At 36.3% G+C, this 21,863-nt stretch overlaps 1 protein-coding gene and 2 pseudogenes across 8 annotated transcripts; 1 reads left to right on the forward strand and 2 right to left on the reverse strand.

Moving 5' to 3' along the window:
- Window positions 1-4,517: 4,517 nt before the first annotated feature.
- On the reverse strand, window positions 4,518-6,426 carry LOC148926898 (arogenate dehydrogenase 2, chloroplastic pseudogene; annotated as a pseudogene).
- A 5,074-nt stretch (window positions 6,427-11,500) lies between these two features.
- LOC125190669 (uncharacterized) lies at window positions 11,501-18,450 on the forward strand. Its single transcript, XM_048088021.2, has 8 exons — window positions 11,501-11,734; window positions 11,817-12,064; window positions 12,143-12,464; window positions 12,617-12,882; window positions 16,854-17,331; window positions 17,364-17,593; window positions 17,680-18,001; window positions 18,144-18,450. The coding sequence occupies exons 1-8, from the start codon at window positions 11,501-11,503 to the stop codon at window positions 18,378-18,380; spliced, it is 2,337 nt and encodes a 778-aa protein (XP_047943978.2). The 3' UTR covers window positions 18,381-18,450.
- LOC125190668 (arogenate dehydrogenase 2, chloroplastic pseudogene) lies at window positions 17,595-21,118 on the reverse strand (annotated as a pseudogene). Of its 7 annotated transcripts, none has more exons than XR_016130313.1 (4): window positions 19,779-21,118; window positions 18,071-18,234; window positions 17,797-17,980; window positions 17,595-17,673 (listed from the first exon to the last, which is right to left on the reverse strand). The product of XR_016130313.1 is annotated as an arogenate dehydrogenase 2, chloroplastic pseudogene, transcript variant X5 (transcript). The 7 variants fall into 7 exon arrangements; XR_016130311.1 differs by having other exon boundaries at window positions 17,764-17,980; XR_007170948.2 differs by having other exon boundaries at window positions 17,595-17,890.
- Between the last annotated feature and the right edge of the window lie 745 nt (window positions 21,119-21,863).

The raw sequence follows: 21,863 nt of genomic DNA on the forward strand, positions 1-21,863 counted from the left end.
TCAACCTTTTGCAAGAAGTGAATTATGCCTTAATCAATAATCTTTGAAAATTTCAAACTTGGATACTTTTTACACCAAAACTTAGTTATTTTGGGTCCAAAAAGATATGCTTTATGACCGAATCCTAATTCACTAAATATCCCTATTAAATAATGTACAAATAATTAAATTACTGTACTTACTAATTCATACATGGACAACATTTTACTCAATCATCATTTTGTATGGTCTTCAAATGGTTATTGATAAAGTGATGCACTTTTTGGAGTATATTTTATTATTTTAAAAGTTGAAAATCTTTTATTGTAAAAATATTGATATATTCAGTTCTCATTAAGTTTATACTTGTGTTATTTTCGTTGGTCCTCTATTAAAAATCTACTTTCACTTTTTTATCATAAATAATAAGTAAACTTCATATTCGATTAACTAATTATACTCATATTTTATTGTATAACTATATTTACTTCATCTCATAAAAATAAGGACATGTTCTTTTTTCGTCGGTCCCAAAAATATATTCCTTTAATCTATTAAAAATGAAACATTTGCTTTTCGATACGAGATTTAATGTAGTGTTGTTTTGTGAATATGAAGAGTGAATAAAGTAAGATCGATGAAAAAATAGAAATGATATTTTCATTTTAGAAAACGTTTCAGTTTTAATGGCACAACCCAAAAAGGATAAAAAATTCATTTTTAATAAAGGGGGAGTATCTCATTTTCATTTATTAAAAGTTCTTCTAAACTCATTACCCTTACACTTAATTTATTTACAAGTTATATCACCAGAGTCCACTATTAATGTGGGTCTCATTATTTTACTATCAGAGCATCCGCATCGCGGCTCGATGCTGGCTCGGTCTCGTCTCGACGAGACGAGCTGGCATCGAGACGGCGATGCCGCATGCGTCTCGTCTCGACGAGACGAGCCATCTCCTCGCGCGTCGCGCGCGGAAGAGGCCGGCCTTGAGCTGGCGCGCGGCGTGACGCCCACTCGCCGGCCCGCGAGTGGGCATCGTAATAATGACGTCATAATTCATTTTTTTCTAAAAAAATCGAATTTTTGAAAAAAAAAAAAATTAAAACGGTCAAATGACCGTTGCAGCAACGGTCGAATTTTTCAATTTTTATTTTTCTTTTATTATTCTATTAATATTTCATTCCTCTTCCATTCTCAATTTTACACACAAACACTACACTCATCTATTCTTTTCTCTCCAATTGTTGAAAAAATGTCCGGCGATGGAAACTCCAGCGGCGGCGGCTCCGGCGGCTCGCGGCGGTCCGGCGGGTTCGACATGAACTCGTTTGACGATTGGGCTAGCATGTACAACTTTTTAGGTACTCCCGGTTCGTCGCCGGGCACCCAAGGCTCGACGACTCCGTCGGCGTACCAAACACCACATTTTGATGTGGATGCATACTATCGTCCCTCCCCCCCAGAGGTACGGGCAATCGCCGGGATTATCCCAAATTCCGGAGAATTTTCCGGCTGAACGCACTTTAGAATACCGGCCGATAGGTGGAGGCTCCGTCAGGCTCGGCGTCAATGCCGAAGAGGAAGAGGAGGAAGAGGGCGACCACGAGGTTGTGGGGGACGGCACCCGTCATCCATACAGCCAAAAGGAGACGTTGGCTCTATATGACGCTTGGATCAGCGTCTCGTACGATCATGTCGTCGGGAATCAACAAACCCACATGTGTTTCTGGAAAAAAGTCACTGAAGTTTACAACGCACGAAGGCCGAAGAAGACCTTTGCCCGCAACGTGAAGATGCTCCGCAGTCATTGGGACCGATGCGACAAAGATATCAAAAATTTTTGCGAGATATACAGGGCAGAAGAGGTGAATTACCAAAACGGAGCCAGTGGAGCCGATATTCTAAGAGCGACATTGCGGGTCTTCAAATACGACTTCGGTAAAGATTTCAAGCATGTCAATGTTTGGTCGCAAGTCCACCACCTTGAAAGGTGGGCTGGCGGTGTCGAGTCGGGCTCGAAACGCACGAAGCACACTGCGTGTGGCCACTACTCGTCTAGTGATGGCGGCGAAGACAACACCTCACAAGAGGGCACGCCAACCGATGATGCAGGGGGTCTTCCGGTTCACGAAGTCGGCCCCAAGGGACCAAGGCGACAAAGGCGGCTAGAGGGAGAGGGAGGGGCTGCGGCGAATCAAGCCAGGCGGTCTCGGGCTCGGGCTCGGGCTCGAACACCCTAATGTCCATGTACCTGGTCGCCACGATGGCTGACACTTCAAAAATGAATCCTCGCCAGTTTGAAGCCCATATGGACGGAATTGAGCATTTGAAAGCTCAACTTGGTATTCGGGATCGATCTAACTTGGATGCACCGCCGACTTCGGGGGATGATTCGTCGACGGAGTAGTTTTTATAATTTAATTTAGAGTATTTTAATTATGTATTTTTAATTTTTTTTTTTAGGATTTTAATTATGTATTTTTTTTATGCCTTTAAATTGTAATTTTTATTTTATTTAATGAAGTGTGTTTTTATTAATTGAATTTGTTGGAATTAAAAATAAAAAATGAAATTGAATGAATAGTTAAGGGATGAGATGGTTAAGAGATGGAGGGATGCAGGTGATGTCTCTTAGTTAAGAGATGAGGTGAAAAGTACAGTGGGACCCATAAATAGTGAAGAGATGAGACGGATAAGAGACAGTGATGCGGATGGCCTCATTCTCTTCATCTTTACTTTACCAATTATGCATTAATACTCGTACTGTCTCAAAATTCCTTATTTTGTTTGGAATAGAAGAGTATTTAAAAATGAAACTCATATTCCAGAGCTCTTTCAACCTACTTTCTGTATATTTCTTAAAATTAGGACCGAATCAAATATGGACCCCTTGATTAAGAATAATTAAGTTGCACATCGGATACTCCAACATTTTCTCATTATTTAAATTGAGATAGCCTATTATCATTTCTATTCATCGTAATTTTACTATTCTTCCAACAACGTACAATTAAAATGGCATGCCTGTATATAAAATAAAAAATTGATAAATTAACTTTATGAATATTCTTAGTTCTTACCCATAGTGACACTAATACACATAATAATTCACACATTAATTATTATGTATTTATTATTTAAACCCATAGTGACAAATTACACACCTATTATAAAATATTGTAGATAAACACCGTAATTAAGTAAATTAGAATTTCACAAGCATCTTTCTTATATGTTTGAAAACGAATCTTATTGAAAAGGAAATTCAAATCTAACATAATCACATATGATTAAGTAAACTAGAATTTCCCAAGCATCTTTCTTATATGTTTGAAAACGAATCTTATTGAAAAAGGAAATTCAAATCTAACATGATCGCATATAATTAGTACTTCCTCCGTCCATTACACGTGAGAAAATTTTTTTGGACACAGATAGAGTAAAATAAAATGGAGAGAAAAAAAGTAAAAGAGATGATAGAATAAAATAAAGATAGATGGCTACTTTTTGCATAAAAGGAAATGTCTCACTTATCATGAGACGGCCTAAAAAAGAATACGTTTCACTTGTAATGGAACGGAGAGAATAACCCCAATCCCAAACACTAGCATCTGACTCATAAATGAAAGCAGATAAGTTGAAATCCATCATTTTCTTTTTCGATGGTCTTTCCTCAAGTCTCTGTAATTTTCCATATTTGCTAAAACCGAACAGCAAATATTTGATTCCATATAATATCATTTTTATCAACATGTGATACACTTTCACACGTTTGAGGCACAACCTCAGTCCATAAAAGTAGAGGATATGGCCTAATATTTACACAACATCGAGTTCTGAAGTTGTGATTGATAGTTCCACATGGCTGAAACAAAGGATCTTCCAGAAGCAGCAGCAATCTTTGGCAAAATGGCTCAACATCTGTCTCAAACCGGCGAGGAGCCACCGGAAAGCTATATCTGGACAAATATAACAGAAATTGACGCACCTTTGGCCACAGACATCCCAGTCATTGATGTTAGCCTGCTGGTTTCCTCCACTGATGCTGAGCTCAATGCGCTCCACTATGCTCTCACCAAATGGGGTTGCTTCCAGGTTGTAGCTTATTGTATGCTATTCACCATCTCAAATAAGGCAGGAAAAATGAACTGATTTTTATGGATCATCTTGAGTATACTGTGTGATGCAATTTGCATAAAAATAATCATATGATCCATAAATAATGTAATCATATAATCAATAAATAATGTAATCATATGATCCATAAATAACTACTCAAGAGTCTAGTCTACAAAATTTGTCATTGTTCTTCCAGCTTTTGACTGGGTTATTTTGATCAATTCATAATGTCAAAACCTCACTAAGAAAAAATTTATAATTCAAATATACGCGACAAACACATGAAAATCAAGCAGAACCGCCAAAACTATATCATCAGCACCTCGAAGAATATTTGGAAGAAGAACAGACAACGAGACGAGTAAAAGTAAATGGCGAAAGCCCAGAACATGATATAACTAATGAAGAGAATCACTGGGAAAGGAACTGATTATGATATAATCAGACAGTTCATTCCAATGTAGAATTATTCATCTAGAACTACATGATAATAGGCACTGGGAGCTAGCATGATCCTGATGAAGCTCATCCGATACAATATCTTATGTAAGTGAAAAAAAATACATATAAAAAGAAGAAAAAAGAACAACCACGAAGATTGCAAGGATAGAATCTCTCATCGATAAGTTAGTCTGCCATCTGTTGCTCTATCAGCAGGATAACATACAGATTAAGGAAATAGTGACACCTGAGGTAAAAAATGAAAAAATATATATATACTGTAAATATGAGCTACATACTACCAGCAGGTACCTACGGCAATTAAATGAGTTCTTGTTAAGTCATTATTTGTAGAAAGAACTAATAATGAGACAAATGAATAGTTAAATGATATCCATTTTCAGTCTTTGGACGACACCACAGTCGATGATGGATCTTTCAGTAATGTTCATTATTATCACAAGGCACTCACATACAAGTTTTATACGTTACAACTTAGATTATAAATCTCACTAAGCATAGAGGTGATCGACAGTTACCGCATCCATTTCAAAATACAGTGTAGGTCCAAAACCATGTACTATTTCAATAACAAATTGCTATTAGCTTCATTTATCAGGAGGGTCCAACTCCAACAGATAAGGTATTACGCAAAACTTGGTAAATGATAACGGAAGCAACCCAAAAATAGTACAGAGCACACATAAAGATACCCCTCTTCTTAACCACCATACACTCTGATAAAGACACTAGTCGTTCACATTAATCTGCTCCTACATATACCTCAATTAAACATATTGCATTATCATTCAAGGCAGATACTAATACAGAATTTGAGAAGTTCTTACTAACTTCCAGTTTTTTCCCATTAATCTGCTGCATTATTTAGAAATGACAGCTTGGAGATATCTACTTTCATCTTTAAACAAGAGTCTTACACTGGAAATCAGACTTTTACTTTTCTTTCACTGTTACGCAGAAGCAACATGAATCTTGCCAAGCTATAACATCAAATGTACTGAACACACCATATATGCTTCATTTTGTGTTATATCATGTTACCAACACTATTTCAATCATCTCTTACCCAATGTATTGAATCCATCCCATCAATATACGATGATCAAAAGACAGGAGCATACCTAATACAACACAAAGCAACCTAATTGTTCTTGTTGGAAACAAATGGGATCCCATTCTTCGGCAAATTGGCCAGCATCGGCCTCCGATGACCTCCCTCCTTGGACTTCCCAAACCTCAACGCCTCAAGCGCCAAATCCAATCTCTCCAGCTGCTCCATCGCACTCTTGTTATACATAAAGAGCCCATAGTATAGGTTGAAACTGTCACTGGCGGCGTTCTCCACCGAATTCAACAGCATCTAGTACCCTTTGGTGTTGATCGAAGTGCTATCGAGCTGCAAATTCTCCAGCGTCCTCCCCATGGTGTACCTGAAGAACTGAGACCCTGAGGCGTACCTATCTTGCTCCGCACAGCTCATTTCCACCATCGTGCACCCTTCCATTTTGAAAATGTCTAAGAAGTAATCGACGGAGTTGATTCTGGAATCCTCGTTTCAAATGCTCACTTTGTCGAACACAAACGGCCAATTCTTCCATGTCACCTTCCCGCTGAACATCGGGTCCATGCAGAGGACATCGAAATGGTGGGGGAGGACCTGCAGGATAATGTTTTAAGGGAATTCCTTCACCGAGAGGACGTCGACGAAGGGCGTGATCAGACTTTAGTTAAAAACTATTGTATTGCAAAAGCTCTAATTATAAATATCTGATTGTGTTTAAAAGAATTAAAGTCAGTTACAGGCTCTCTATATAACAATATTATTGTAATCACCACATGACTTCTAAAACCAGCCAGGCCATGATTGATAGTATCAATGTGGAGTTTGGCCTAAGAAACTAACCTCCCACCAAATATTTTCGAAAGCCAACCACCAGGCAACTAACTAAGAGCATAGCCCCAGAAGAAAGCGACTGCTTCCAACCGAATTGATGCAACATTGGAATTATAGCAATACTCAAATTTACCTATTCAGTGTAAAAATCAGTTCATGGGCCCAAAAATCGCCGTATATATCTTTAAAATTATTTTGTGTAGCATAATTGGAAATGGGCCAAATATACTCCTTTTGGACGGTGCTGTGCAAAGGTGACTATCAAGTATCAATCATTTTGATCAAAATATTTATTTTCGAAAAAATATTAAATATTTCAATCTAAACAATTAAAATGGCTTTGAAGGAGGAATTAGCTGAAATTGTTATGGGAGAATCTATATGCAGAGAGTATCTGATGGGTTGCTTAAGGAGGAATTAGTGAAAATTGAATCGGAGAAGAAATCGAGCTCACCGTCGAAGCTATCATTGCTATTGTCGTCAAAGCAATGCAGCGGTTGCGGGCGCATTTCACAGCGGCGGAGGACGTCTCGTTGTTATCCTCCATGGAACTCTGAACCATCTTATCCAAACAGACCGAGCTCAGACGAAATCTAGAGGACGCTGGTGAACATAATGGTCAAACAACCATTTGGTGTGGGTCGACTCAAAGGAAATTAAAATACGTAAAATAGTACTATAAATACTAAATAAAATTAACTAAGCAAAATCTCCATATTTTTGGGGTGTGCCGCACTTCCTTTGCGATCGGGCTTCTCTCGCCACCGGCTAAATAAGCCAGAGGCAATGACTTTGCTCGTGGTGGTGACGGCAGGGCGTGGTCTATTGTTGAGTCCTTGTCACATTTTATGTGTATATATATTCTTTATCATTCAAAATGGTTTTTTTTTTCTATTAGTATAGTGATTAGTTTTTAAAATTTGAAGTAGATTTATCAATACCAACATTTTAAAGATCGAGCCGGCCCGGTCGGACCATGAACCGACAAGTAGGCAAGTGTTATTCGATTTGACGAGAAAGCTGGAAAAAAGTTGATGAGAGGTGATGTTAAAGGCGATTGGCACGAACGTGAAATTGAAGGATGGAGAGTGTTTTTTTTTTTAAATAAAACAACAAGACATTCAAAGTAACTCTTGCCATAACATAAAAAAAAAAAAAAGTAAAACGGCAAACTCGCACCTAACAAAACCAAGCGACATACCACAATCAAATAAGTGATTCGTATTCTTCTTCTTTTTTTTTACAAGAATCCATTTCTATTCAATTACAAAGAAATAATTATGAATATAATTAATTTCATATTAAAACTTTTTTTTTATTATAGGTAATAATGTATGTTATAAATTTTAATATTGAATTAGTTAGGTTAATATGGTTAATTAGATTTATAATTAAGTCACTAATTTGGTCAAACCATATTTGACCGGTAATATAACGAAAATGTTAATTCTGGTCCAAAACCTATTGTTTAAGACCAAAAGGTAACACATTTAATATATAAAACTAAAATATTTTTTTGCGCAAATGTAAGAATCCAAATTTTAAATTTAGTCTAAAATAAATCTTAAGCAGTTTTTTTAAAATTAATGAAGTTTTAATGAACCATAAAATTCAATTAAACACGAGAAGTTCGAAGATTTTAGAATCATATAATCCATGAAAAATATTACTCCCTCTGTCTCTGAAAAGTATAAACCAGTATTTCCTTATTAGTTTGCCCCTGAAAAGTATCATGAACTTTCTAATTTTAGAATATTTAAACAACACATTACTCATACAAATTATTTTATTTACAACTTATACCACTACATTACTAATAATATGGAACCCACTCTCCACCAACACCACCTATGCATTAAAACTTTTGTGTTGAACCAAATGTTCATTTTCTTCAGGGACTGACGGACTAGTTTGATAAGTGACTAAAGATTTCATTATCATATACTCCTTGAAAAATAGCTTCCTTTAGGGATGTGGTGAATTTTATTGTGGAGTTGACAAAATATGAGAAGAAAAAAAAAATGGGTATAATATGAAAGATAGAATAAAGTAAGAGAGACGATCTACAAAAGTGGTAAGAAAGTTTATCAATAATAGAAATGTCAATTGAATCCGAACTCGATGGCATGGCTTGATTAGCCTACTAAAATTAGAGGGTTAGAGCTGAAAAATTATAAATCAGTTCAAAATCGGGTTAGCGCTTTCGGGCAAGTGGATTAACCCGGTCAGCCCAGCGGGTTGTCCCATTGGTCTGCTTCAAAATCAATTTTTTTTTACTCGCTTTTCATTTGATACGTGTCCCAACATATCATTTGAACCATTCATTCACATTTTCTTCTTCTCATCATTACACATAGCCTTACATAAAAGATAATCCAAAATTTATAACTGCCCCAGTTTAAAAAGGGATTAAAAATATTCAAATGCAAATTTTCTATATAAATATATGCCCTAGAATTAATTATATTTCCTTATTTTCTTATTAACTTTATTTTTTTCTTATATTCACCTTATATTTATATTTTTTTTATTTTTTTTTATGCTAAATATATTTTTATCTATAGTGTTGATTTTGATAATGACATAAGAAATATAGAATCTTCACAATTAATATATAAATATCACAATTTTAGAAATTTAGATAATGGTAATCCCTCAAGTCTCTCTTACATTTTTAATTTCGTATAACAATTATTATTAAATGGCCTTCCATTAAATCTCTCTTACTTTTCCCTATTTGTTTTTAATAGCCTTACTTTCTCTTAATTTCGTATAATAAAATTTGTTTTTTAATAGCCTTCACACAAGTCCCTCTTACTTAATATTATTTAATTATAACATATTTTATTTTATTAATAATCTTCACTTAGATTCCTCTTTTTTCCCAATTCGGTTATAAAAAATTTTGCTTTTTAAGATTTTCGCTCAAACCACTCTTACTTTAACCCCATTTGGCTATAACAAATTTTATTTTTTAAGACATTCACTCAAATTCCTCTTACTATTCTCTATCTGACTATAACTAACAAATTTTATTTTTTTAATAGTTTTCACTCAAGTCTCTCTTACTCCATGTTTGGTTATAACAAATTTTGTTTTTCAAAAGTTTCACTCAAGTCCCCTTACTTTTTCCTACTTGGTTATACTAACAAATTTTATTTTTTAATGATCTTAATTCAAGTCCCTCTTACTTTATTCTATTTAGTTATAATATATTTTGTTTTTAAACAGCCTTCACTCAAGATTCCTCTTACTTTTCCCTACTTGATTATAACAAATTTTGTTTTTTAATGGTCTTGACTCATGATTCTTCTTATTTTTCTATTCGGTTATAACAAATTTTGTTTTTTTCTTACTTAATGGTTTTTCAATCAAGTTCCTCTTAAATTTACCCAGCTTAATTATAAAAAAAATTATTTTTAAAGGCATTCACTCAAATTCCTTTTACTTTTCTCTATTTGATAATAACTAACAAATTTTATTTTTTTCTCTATTTGATAATAACTAACAAATTTTATTTTTTAATGGTTTTCACTCAAGACTTTCCCTGTTTAGTTATAACAAATTTTGCTTTTTAAAAGTTTCACTTAAATTCTTCACTCAAGCCCTCTTACTTTATTCTATTTGGTTATAACATATTTTGTTTTTTAATAACCTTCACTCAAGATTTCTCTTACTTTTCTCTATTCAATTATTTTATTTTTTAATGGCCTTCACTCAAGATTCACTTTTCCCTATTCGGTTATAACAAATTTTGTTTTTTTAATTGTTTTTCACTCAAGTTCCTCTTACTTTTTTACCTTGTTTGATTATAACAAATTTTGTTTTTTAGTCCCAGATAATTTGGGACATTTTGACCCGGCACGGGTTTTAAGAAATCTAATGGAAAGTGAGTTGGTGGGATGTGGGTCCTACTTTTAAAGTATTAATTTTATAATAAATTGTGAGTAAGAATGAGTTAGTGGAATATGAGGTCCACTACCAAAAATGGTAAAAGTGAAGTGGGACAAATTATGTGGGACGGACTGAAATAGAATACTGGAACGAATAATCCAGGACGGAGGGAGTAACAAATTTTATTTTTTGATGGTTTTCACTCAGGCATCTCTTACTTTCCCTATTTGGTTATAACAAATTTTGTTTTTTAAAAGTTTCACTCAAGTTCCCATTACTTTTTCCTATTTGATTATACTAACAAATTTTATTTTTCAATGAACTTCACTCAAGTCCCCTCTTACTTTATCCTATATAGCTATACCATATTTTATTTTTTAATGGCTTTCACTCAAGATTTCTTTTACTTTTCTCTATTCGGTTATAATAAATTTTGTTTTTTAATGGCCTTTACTCAAGATTCCTCTTACTTTCCCTATTAGGTTATAACAAATTTTGTTTTTAATGGTTTTCACTCAAGTTCCTCTTACTTTTCTCTATTTGACTATAACTAGCAAATTTTGTTTTTTAATAGTTTTCACTTGAATACCTCTTACTTTCCCTATTTGGTTATAACAAATTTTGTTTTTTAAGAGTTGCACTCAAGTACCCCTTACTTTTTCCTATTTGGTCATACTAACAAATTTTATTTTTTAATAGCCTTCGCTCAAATACCTCTTACTTTCTCTATTCGACTATAACTAGGTAGATTTTGTTTTTAAATAGTTTTCACTCGAGTACCTCTTACTTTCCTTATTTGGTTATAACAAATTTTGTTTTTTAAAAGTGGCACTCAAGTACTCTTTACTTTTTCCTATTTGGTTATACTAACAAATTTTGTTTTTTAATAGCCTTCGCTCAAGTACCTCTTACTTTTCTCTATTCGACTATAACTAGCATATTTTGTTTTATAAGAGTTGCACTCAAGTACCCCTTACTCTTTACTATTTGGTTATACTAACAAATTTTGTTTTTTAATGGCCTTCACTCAAGTACCTCTTACTTTTTCCTAATTGATTTGTGGCACAATCTCAGTCTATAAAAGGAAGATATTGGCCTAAAATCTACACAACATCGAGCTTTGAAGTGTCACGGATATCTAGCTCAACATGGCTGAAACAAAGGATCTTCCAAAATCAGCAGCAATCTATGGCAAAACATCTCATCAATTGTCTGAAACCGTCGGGGAGCCACCGGAAAACTATATCTGGACAAATAAAATAGAAGTTGGCGCACCTTTGGCCACAGACATCCCAGTAATTGATTTTAGCCTGCTGGTTTCCTCCACCGATGCTGAGCTCAAAGCGCTCCACTCTGCTCTCACCAAATGGGGTTGCTTCCAGGTTGTAGCTTATCTTCCTTTTTTACGTATGCTATTCACCATCTCAAATAAGGCATAAAAAATGAACCGATTCTTGATTGCAGATAGTTAATCATGGCATAGAAAGCGCCTCCCTGGATGAAGTGCGCCATCTTACCACAGAATTCTTCCACCTGCCGGAGCTGGAGAAGCAGAGATACACAAGGCAAGGAAATGATATTGAAGGTTACAGCAGCAGTCCGCCTGTTTCCAGAACCAAAACATTCGAATGGTCTGATAGGTTGCATCTTCAAGTCGCTCCAGAAGACGGTATAAAACTCAAATTTTGGCCTCAGAAACCAGAACCTTTCCGGTAACAAAAAATGCAGGTCCTCTCATAAAATTGAGTTCTGACTACAGAATTGATTTAATATTTTCCATGTACCTGCAGAAAAGTATTGGAAGACTACTCTGCTAAAATAAGACATGTGGAAGAGAAAATCTTCAGGTCAATAGCAAAGACATTAAGCTTAAGTGATGAAGACTCCTTTGTGAGAAAGATGCCCACCATGTTTGCACAGTTCAACTACTATCCGCCATGTTCAAAACATGATCAGGTTATTGGTCTCCGTAAACACACAGATGGCACTGGAATAACTCTTCTGTTGCAAGACAGCCAAGTACGAGGCCTTCAGATACTTAAAGACAATCAGTGGTTATCAGTTCCTATAATACCTCAAGCACTGTTCGTTCTGGCAGGGGATCAGCTCGAGGTATGTGTATACATATATACATGTATATAATGTAATACTTAAGGAAAGCTACGATGTAAGGAAAATAAAGTGGGATTACCTCGGATTAGGGAGTAAAGCAATTCTTGAGAAGATGATCTTGTAACATGTTCTTGCTGACTGTTTTCCTGCAGCTACTGAGCAATGGAATATTCAAAAGTCTATGGCACAGAGTAGTTATAAACTCAGAGGCCGAGAGGATCTCCGTGGCTATGTTCTTCTATCCTGATAATGCAGATGAGATTGGACCACTGGATCAACTTGTTGATGAAGAAAGACCAAAAATGTTCAACAAAGTAACAAACTACAAAGGGGGTTACTTCAACTACTATCACCAAGAGAAAAGGGGTATCGATGCACTTAGAATACAGTGGTTTTTCATCTTGAGTATCCATATGCAGTATGCATATAATAATCATATGATCCAAAAAAATATATTCATATGATCCATAAATAATTACTCAAGAGTTTACAAAATTTGTCGTTGTTCTTCCAGCTTTTGGATGGGTTATTTTGATCAATTCATGTTGTTCTTCCAACTTTTGGATGGGTTACTTTGATCAATTCAGGTTATTAATACCTCACTAGGAAAATCTTATAATTCAAATATATCCAACAAACACATGAAAATCAAGCAGAACCGCCAAAACTAAATCATCAACACCTCGAAGCAGGGTTTGGAAGACCACAACAGTAGGTACGAAGAGGGAACGTGATATAATGAAGAGAGAATCACTGTGAAAGGAACTGGTGTAATCAGACAGTACATTCCAACGTAGAACTATTCAACTAGAAATTAAGGCATACAGCGTAAGTGAAACAGAATCCAGATCAAGAGAAGATAAAAGGAACAACTACAGAGATTGCAAGGATAGAATCTCTCATCGATAAGATATTCTGCCATCTCTGCATAAATGGATTCTCTACTCTCTGTTGCTCTATCAGCAGGAATGCAGGATAATATGATCTACAAATACCAGAAAGTACCTATGGCAATCAAATGAGTTCTTGTCAAGTCATTTACTCATATTCATGATTTGTAAAACAAAACGGTGTAGAATAGCCAAGGATCGATGTGTTGCAACACCTCTCAGGCACAGTGTAGTGTGACAAACACGGATTTTGCATGTTTTTAAAGGCTAAATTTGATCGTTTTAAATGTCAATCATGCAAATTATGTTCTTAAATTGCATATGTTATAAATTTGGTATTTTTGATGTGTTTGTTGATAAATGATAGAAAAAGGTGCAAAAAGGCCAAGGTGCAGTAGCCTCTGTTCGAGCTTATTCTGCCAGCGATTTTGAAGTCCAATCAGTGCTTAATGCATACCATTCTCTTTGTCTTTGAAAGAGCTTCGCGCGGATATTTCACACGTCTCAATCGGAGTTCTGTGGAGAAAGTTATGGCTATTTTACGAACATTGCACAGAGCTGGCGGGAATTTAAGCGAAAATTCATGGAAGAAAAAAATTTATTACATTGTGAAGCCCAATCTCTCCTATTTCTTGAAGGCCACGAAATTATCAAAAAATAAACCTTTTTCCAACCTATAAATACCTCTAACCTAATTCATAATCGCCCTCCAGGGCCTCCAATCCTTCTCCCATCTACACATTCTTTCATTCCATAATCCACACATAATCATCCATCTTCCATTGGAGCGGAGCTCTGCAGATCCAGGCAAGAGAAGGCTGAAGATTGAAAATTCAACCTTGGGTTTTATCAATTTCTTTCATGGTACTCTAATTGGTGTATTTACTTGTCTATGAGTAGAACATCTTTTGTGGATTTTTTTAGTGAAGATATTCAATTGATTTTCCTCGTTAGCTCTTGCAGTTATTTGATTTATCCTTGTGCTTTCTATGTTCAATTGATTAGCTACCTCTTGAATACATGTTAGAGTTGATTAAAGTACTCGGGAGACGAAATAGTTGACTTGGAAAAGGGATAACTCACACTTTAATTCAATATAACTCGGAAGAGTTGAGGTTTCACGTGAGGTCATTGGTCTTAACGATCTTTTAGGAGTTAGGTCTAAGAATTAGAAGGGGACTTCAATTATTACACCTAATCTACGGATTTCTCACCTCGGGAGGGGGTTTAATCTAGTTAAGTGACCGACTTAATAACTCTAGAGACCGTAATTCAAGGAGGTCGATTGTGTTTTGGATCCTAAAATTCTACATCATTCGCCTGCTTTGTATCATATGTTTTTATGCTTCTTGTTATTTGTTTATTTATTTTATGTCTAGTTTATAAAATCAAACCAAAAAAATTTTGTGTCTCTAGATAGTATGTGATGCTTAATATATGGTAGTCAGTTGCAATCTTATTCCCTGTGTTCGATATCCGATCTTTAGCTATACTAGATCTACCTTGTATGCTTACAGGTATATTTAGTGCTAATAAATAGTGCATCACGTGTAGTGTGAGGCGGTGGAAGTGGGTTTCTCACCCTTAGTGGGCCATTGTGTACCCTGATTGAGAACCACTCACAATACTTTCGGCCGGAATATGTGGGGGCTCTTTGATGCTGGGATTTCAACCTTTTGCAAGAAGTGAATTATGCCTTAATCAATAATCCTTGCAAATTTCAAACTTGGATACTTTTTACACCAAAATTTAGTTATTTTGGGTCCAAAAAGATATGCTTTCCGACCGAATCCTAATTCACTAAATATCCCTAATAATGTACAAATAATCAAATTATTGTACTTACTGATTCATACATGGATAACATTTTATTCGGTCATCTTTTTGTATGGTCTACAAATGGTATATTGATAAAGTGACTCATTTTTTTGGAGTATATTTTATTGTTTAAAAAGTTGGAAATCTTTTATTGTAAAAATATTGATGTCAAAACTACTCTTTCGGTTCTCATTGAGTATCTATTTATACTATTTTTGTCTGTCCTCTATTAAAAATCCACTTTCATCTTTTTATCATAAATAATAAATAGACTTCATATTCAATTAACTAATTATACTCATATTTTATTATAAAACTATATTCACTCCGTCTCATAAAAATAAGGACACGTTCCTTTTTCGTCGGTCCCCAAAAAATACTCCCTCCATCCCATTAGAAATGGAACATTTACTTTTCAGTCCGAGATTTAATGTAGTGTTGTTTTGTGAGTTAATGAAGAGTGAATAAAGTAAGATCGATGAAAAAATAGAAATGGTGTTGTTTCCATTTTATAAAACGTTTCATTTTTAATGGGACAACCCAAAAAGGAAAAAAATTCATTTTTAATAAAAGGGGAGTATCTCATTTTAATTTATGGAAAGTTCTTCTAAACTCATTACCCATGTATATTAATTTATTTACAACTTATATCACTAGAGCTCACACTATTAAACACAAATAATAATGTGGGTCTCATTATTTGAGTGAATGCCTTTATTAAGTAAAATTTGTTATAACCAAACAGGGTAAAAGTAAGAGGGACTTGAGTGAAACCATTAAAAAACAAAACTTTTTATAACCGAATTGGTTATAACAAATTTTATTTTTAAAGGCATTCACTCAAATTTCTCTTACTTTTCTCTATTTCATACTATTCCCTCCATCCTGCTTAAAATGACACGTTTTCCTTTTTAGTTTGTCTCAACTAAGATGACACATTTCCTTTTTTGGTAACTTTCTCTCTCCAATTAATACATTCAATCACTTTTTCTCACTCCTATTAAAATATCCATCTATCTTCATCTCTCTACTTTAATACTTACACCCACCTCCCCTCTCTCCAATTAAACACTTTAATCAATAACTCCTAAAATCTCGTGTCGGCTAAGCAATGTGTAATCTTAGCCGGGACGGAGGGAGTAATAACTAACAAATTTTATTTTTTAATGATTTTCACTCAAGTCCCTCTTACTTTCCCGGATTGGTTATAACAAATTTTGTTTTTTAAAAGTTTCACTCAAGTTTCCCTTACTTTTACCTATTTGGTTATGCTAACAAATTTTATTTTTTAATCACATTCACTCAAGTGTCTCTTACTTTATTCTATTTGGTTATATAACATATTTTGTTTTTAAACGACCTTCACTCAAGATTCTTTTTACTTTTTTCCTATTCGGTTATAACAAATTTTAATTTTTAATGATTTTCACCAAGTCCATCTTACTTTTACCGTGTTTGGTTATAACAAATTTTGATTTTTTTTAAAGGAATTCACTCAAGTTCCACATACTTTTCTCTATGTGACTATAACTAATAAATTTTGTTTTTTAATAGTTTTCACTAAAGTAACTGTTACTTTTTTCCTATTTGGTTATAACAAATTTTGTTTTCTAAGAGTTGCACCCAAGTACCCCTTACTTTTTCATGTTTAGCTATTCTAACAAATTTTGTTTTTCAATAGCCTTCACTCGAGTGCCTCTTACTTTTTCCTAATTGATTATCAACATGTAAAACACTTTAGCACGTTTGTGGCACCACTTCAGTCTATAAAAGGAAGATATTGGCCTAAAATCTACACAACATCGAGCTTTGAAGTGTCACGGATAGCTAGGCTCAACATGGCTGAAACAAAGGATCTTCCAAAATCAGCAGCAATCTATGGCAAAACAGCTCATCAACTGTCTGAAACCGTCGGGGAGCCACCGGGAAACTATATCTGGACAAATAAAATAGAAGTTGATGCACCTTTGGCCACAGACATCCCAGTAATTGATTTTAGCCTGCTGGTTTCCTCCACTGATGCTGAGCTCAAAGCGCTCCACTCTGCTCTCACCAAATGGGGTTGCTTCCAGGTTGTAGCTTTTCTTCCTTTTCTATGTATGCTATTCACCATCTCAAATAAGGCAGAAAAAATGAACCGATTCTTGACTGCAGATAGTTAACCATGGCATAGAAAGCGCCTCCCTGGATGAAGTGCGCCTCCCTGGATGAAGTGCGCCATCTTACCACAGAATTCTTCCACCAGCTGGAGCTGGAGAAGCAAAGATACACGAGACAAGGCAATGATGTTGAAGGGTACAGCGGCTCTCCGCCTGTTTCCAGAACTAAAACATTCGAATGGTCCGACAGGTTGCGTCTTCTAGTTGCTCCAGAAGACGGGAGAAAACTCAAATATTGGCCTCAGAATCCAAAACCTTTCCGGTAAAAAAAAATGCAGGTCCTCTCATAAAATTGAGTTCTGACTACACAATTGATTTAATTGAGAACAATTTTCCATGTACCTGCAGAAAAGTATTGGAAGACTTCTCTGCTAAAATAAGACATGCGGAAGAGCAAATTTTCAGGTCAATAGCAAAAACATTAAGCTTAACTGATGAAGACTGCTTTGCGAGAAAGATGCCCACCATGGTTGCACAGTTCAACTACTATCCGCCATGTTCAAAGCATGATCAGGTTATTGGTCTCCGTCCACACACAGATGGCACTGGAATAACTCTTCTGTTGCAGGACAGCCAAGTACGAGGCCTTCAGATACTTAAAGACAATCAGTGGTTATCCGTTCCAATAATACCTAAAGCACTGTTCGTTCTGGCAGGGGATCAGCTCGAGGTATGTCCATACATATATAATGTAATACTTAAGGAAAGCTACGATGTAAGGAAAATAAAGTGGGATTACCTCGGATTAGGGAGTAAAGCAATTCTTGAGAAGACGATCTTGTAACATGTTCTTGCTGATTGTTTTCCTGCAGCTACTGAGCAATGGAATATTCAAAAGTCTATGGCACAGAGTAGTTATAAACTCAGAGGCCGAGAGGATCTCCGTGGCTATGTTCTTCTATCCTGATAATGCAGATGAGATTGGACCACTGGATCAACTTGTTGATGAAGAAAGACCAAAAATGTTCAACAAAGTAACAAACTACAAAGGGAGTTACTTAAACTACTATCACCAAGAGAAAAGGCGTATCGATGAACTTAGAATATAGTGGTTTTAATAATCATATGATCCATAAATAATTACTCAAGAGTTTACAAAATTTGTCGTTGTTCTTCCAACTTTTGTATGGGTTACTTTGATCAATTCATGTTGTTAATACCTCACTACGAAAATCTTATAATTCAAATATATCCAACAAACACATGAAAATCAAGCAGAACCGCCAAAACTAAATCATCAGCACCTCGCAGCAGGTTTGAAAGCCCAGAACATGATATAATTAATGAAGAGAGAATCACGGGGAAAGGAACTCATATAATCAGACATTACATTACAAAGTAGAATTATTTATCTAGAACTACACGATAGAAGGTACTGGGAGCTAGCGTGATCCTGATGAAGCTCACCCGATACAATATCCTATGTATAACTAAAACAGAATACAGATCAAAAGAACAAGCAGGGGGGATTGCAAAGATAGAGTCTCTCATCGATTAGTTAGTCTTCCATCTGTACACAACTAGATTTCTCCACTCTCTGTAGTTCTATCAGCAGGATAACATACAGAACAAGGAAATGGTGCTCGACACCTGAGGTAAAAATGAAAAAGATAACTGTAAATATGGGCTACATATTACCAGCAAGTACCTAAGGAAATCAAATGAGTCCTTGTCAAGTCATTTACTCATTTTCATGATTTGTAAAACAAAACAATGTAGAATTGAATGTTATCCATTTCCAGTCTTTGGACCACAGACTATGATGGATCTTACAGCATTGTTCATTATTATCACAAGGCACTCGCTACAACTTTTATACTAACAAGGTAGATAATAAAGGTGATCGACAGCTTCCATTTCAAAGTAGAGCACATCAAGGTTCAAAATCATGATTTTTCAATAACAAACCATTTATCAGGAGGGTCCAACTCCAACAGAGCACATAGCACACGGAAAGTGGTACTCCAAATGATAACGAAAACAACCCAAAAAGAGTACAGTGCACACATAAAGATACCCCTCTTGTTAACAACCATGCACTCTGATAGAGACACTAGTCGTTCCTCTCACTTTTCTCCTATACATACCTCAAAATTATAAACATATTGCATTATCATTCAAGACAAATACTACCAATAAGAGAAGTTGTTACTAAATTCAAGTTTCGTACATTAATCTCCTGCTTTATTTATAAATGACAAACAATCAAGAATGAAGATAACTACTTCCAACTTTAAACAAGATTCATACACTGGAAATCAGACTTTTACTTTTCTTTTACTGCTACACAGAAGCAATATGAATCTAGTCAAGCTATACATTGCATTCGATCATTTCACAACAGCATATATGCTTCATTTTGTGTTGTATCACAATTTCAATCATCTCTCGCCCGATATATCGTATCCATTCCATCAATATACGATGATCGAAAGACAGGGGCATACCTAACAACACAAAGCAGCCTAATTGTTCTTGTTGGCAACGGCCTCTGATTGAGGTGGCAACAAGGGAGTCCCATTCTTGGGCAATTTGGCGAGCATGGGCCTCCGATGACCTCCCTCCTCCGACTTCCCAAACAACTGCTTCCTCAAGGCCTCGTGCAAGTGGCCGAAGAGCTCGGTCTTCAAGGCCTCAAACGCCAAATCCAATCTCTCAAGCTGCTCCATGGCATTCTTGTTATACATGAAAAGGCCATAGTATAAATCGAAACTGTCGCTGGCGGTGTTCTCCACCAAATTCAACAGCGTCTCGTAGCCTTTGGTGTTGATGGGAGTGCTCTCGAGCTGCAATTTCTCGAGGATCCTCCCCATGGTGTGCGTGATGAACTGCGAGCCCGCGGCGTAGCGATCGTGCTCCGCGCAGCTCATCTCCACCATGGTGCACCCTTCCTTTTTGAAAATGTCCAAAAACGTCTCCACGCGGTTCACTCTCGACTCCTCGTTCCCGATCCTCACTTTGTCGAACACGAACGGCAGGTTCTGCCACGTCACCTTCCCGCTCTCCGGGCCGAACATCGGGTGCGTGCACAGGACGTCGAAGTGGTGCGGGAGGACCTGCAGGAAGATGTTTTTGGGGAATTCCTTCACGGAGAGGACGTCCACGAAGAGCGTGTTGCGGCGGAGGCGCTGGAGCGGGAGGGAGCGGAGGACGGATTCGGTGGAGATGACGGAGGTGCAGATGAGGATGACGTCGGGGTGCTGCTCGCAGAGGTCGTGCGGGTCGGGGAAGAAGGCGGCGCCAAGAGACTGCGCCACGGCGTGGTAGTTCGAGCGGGAGTGGGCGAAGACGGTGTGGCCTTGGCGGATGAAGGCCTTGGCCAGGAATTGCCCGAAGTTGCCGAACCCTACCACGGCGATTTTCAGCTTGCTCGACTGGCTGAACCGGTTGAACAGGTACGCCTCGTAGTCGTACGGCTGCGCGGCGTCGATTGCGCGGATGCAGTGCGGGCGGCGGCGGAGGCGGCGGTGGGAAGGCGGCGGCGGCGGCGAGGGGAGCGACAATTGGTCGGGGTGGTGCGGGAGGAGGTGAGATGTGCGGGTGGAGGTGGCGGTGGCGGACGGCGGCTGAGCGGCGGCGGGTTGAATGGAAGAGAAGGAAGCCATTGCTGCGGAATTAAGGTGCAATTTACGGTTTATGCGGTTGATTATGGATGAGCAGAGTAATTATGGTGTATATATGTGAATAAGCAGACACGCAGTGAAATGTGTTTGTGCGTGTGCGCTTTGGTGGTAGTTTGAGGAGAAGGGGTTTGGTGTCCTGCTTTGGTAGTTGAGCTTTGAATCAAATGAGGTGGCTGCAAATTTTCATTTTTCCTCCACATTATATTGTGTTTTTTTGCTCTAAATTTCTCATAACAAAACCAAAAATAACAAAATTATTTTTCTTTAAATTGATCATTTCCACTCATTTTATATATATATATATATATATATAAAAAGGAATCTTCATTTTTCTTATTCTCATTTTCACACCATATTACTCTTTTTCTCATAATAGTTTTAAAAGAAAAAAACTCTAAAATTAGCGACCCAGTTTGTATTTTGTCAAGAATGAAGCCATAAATTATTACGTAGTCCAATGCAAGGCCATAAGTAAATACTATACTATTATTAATTAAGTAATTAATCAAACCGATAGGATTAAAATTGTTTTTCAAACTATTAGTTACAAAAGCTTTACTTAATCATCACAAGTGGCAAAGTGCCAGATTCCATGACTCACTAATGTCTTTCTATAAGAAATTAAAAAGATTTCGAGATCGAGAAAATAATAGAATATACGACCAATTACAAATTTTCACTTTAAATTATTCATCCACCACGTTCTGCGTATAAAATTAAGCATAAAATATCAACTATGTGGAGGGCTAGGGATCCATCATATTTATCGTACTTAATACTCCTGTATAAATTCAAATATTTTAGGTTACATACGACTAGCTAACATCATTGCCTACATTCGCATGATTAATTTATCAATAAGAAATACTCCTACCTCAATTAAGAAAAGTGATATACAAACTTTGATTC

The sequence above is a fragment of the Salvia hispanica genome, chromosome 5, assembly GCF_029641045.1.
Source record: "Salvia hispanica isolate PSC_SH4W2 chromosome 5, Shi_PSC_v1, whole genome shotgun sequence".
NCBI classification, from domain to species: domain Eukaryota; kingdom Viridiplantae; phylum Streptophyta; class Magnoliopsida; order Lamiales; family Lamiaceae; genus Salvia; species Salvia hispanica.

What these genes read in the sequence shown, in the direction of transcription:
- LOC125190669 (XM_048088021.2), top strand. Translation starts at nt 11,501, where the DNA reads ATGGCTGAAACAAAGGATCTTCCAAAATCAGCAGCAATCTATGGCAAA. An exon ending in CCAAATGGGGTTGCTTCCAG is followed by an intron (nt 11,735 to 11,816) that starts GTTGTAGCTTAT and finishes TCTTGATTGCAG; the next exon opens with ATAGTTAATCATGGCATAGA. An exon ending in ATCTTGAGTATCCATATGCA is followed by an intron (nt 12,883 to 16,853) that starts GTATGCATATAA and finishes GTTTTTCAATAG; the next exon opens with CCTTCACTCGAGTGCCTCTT.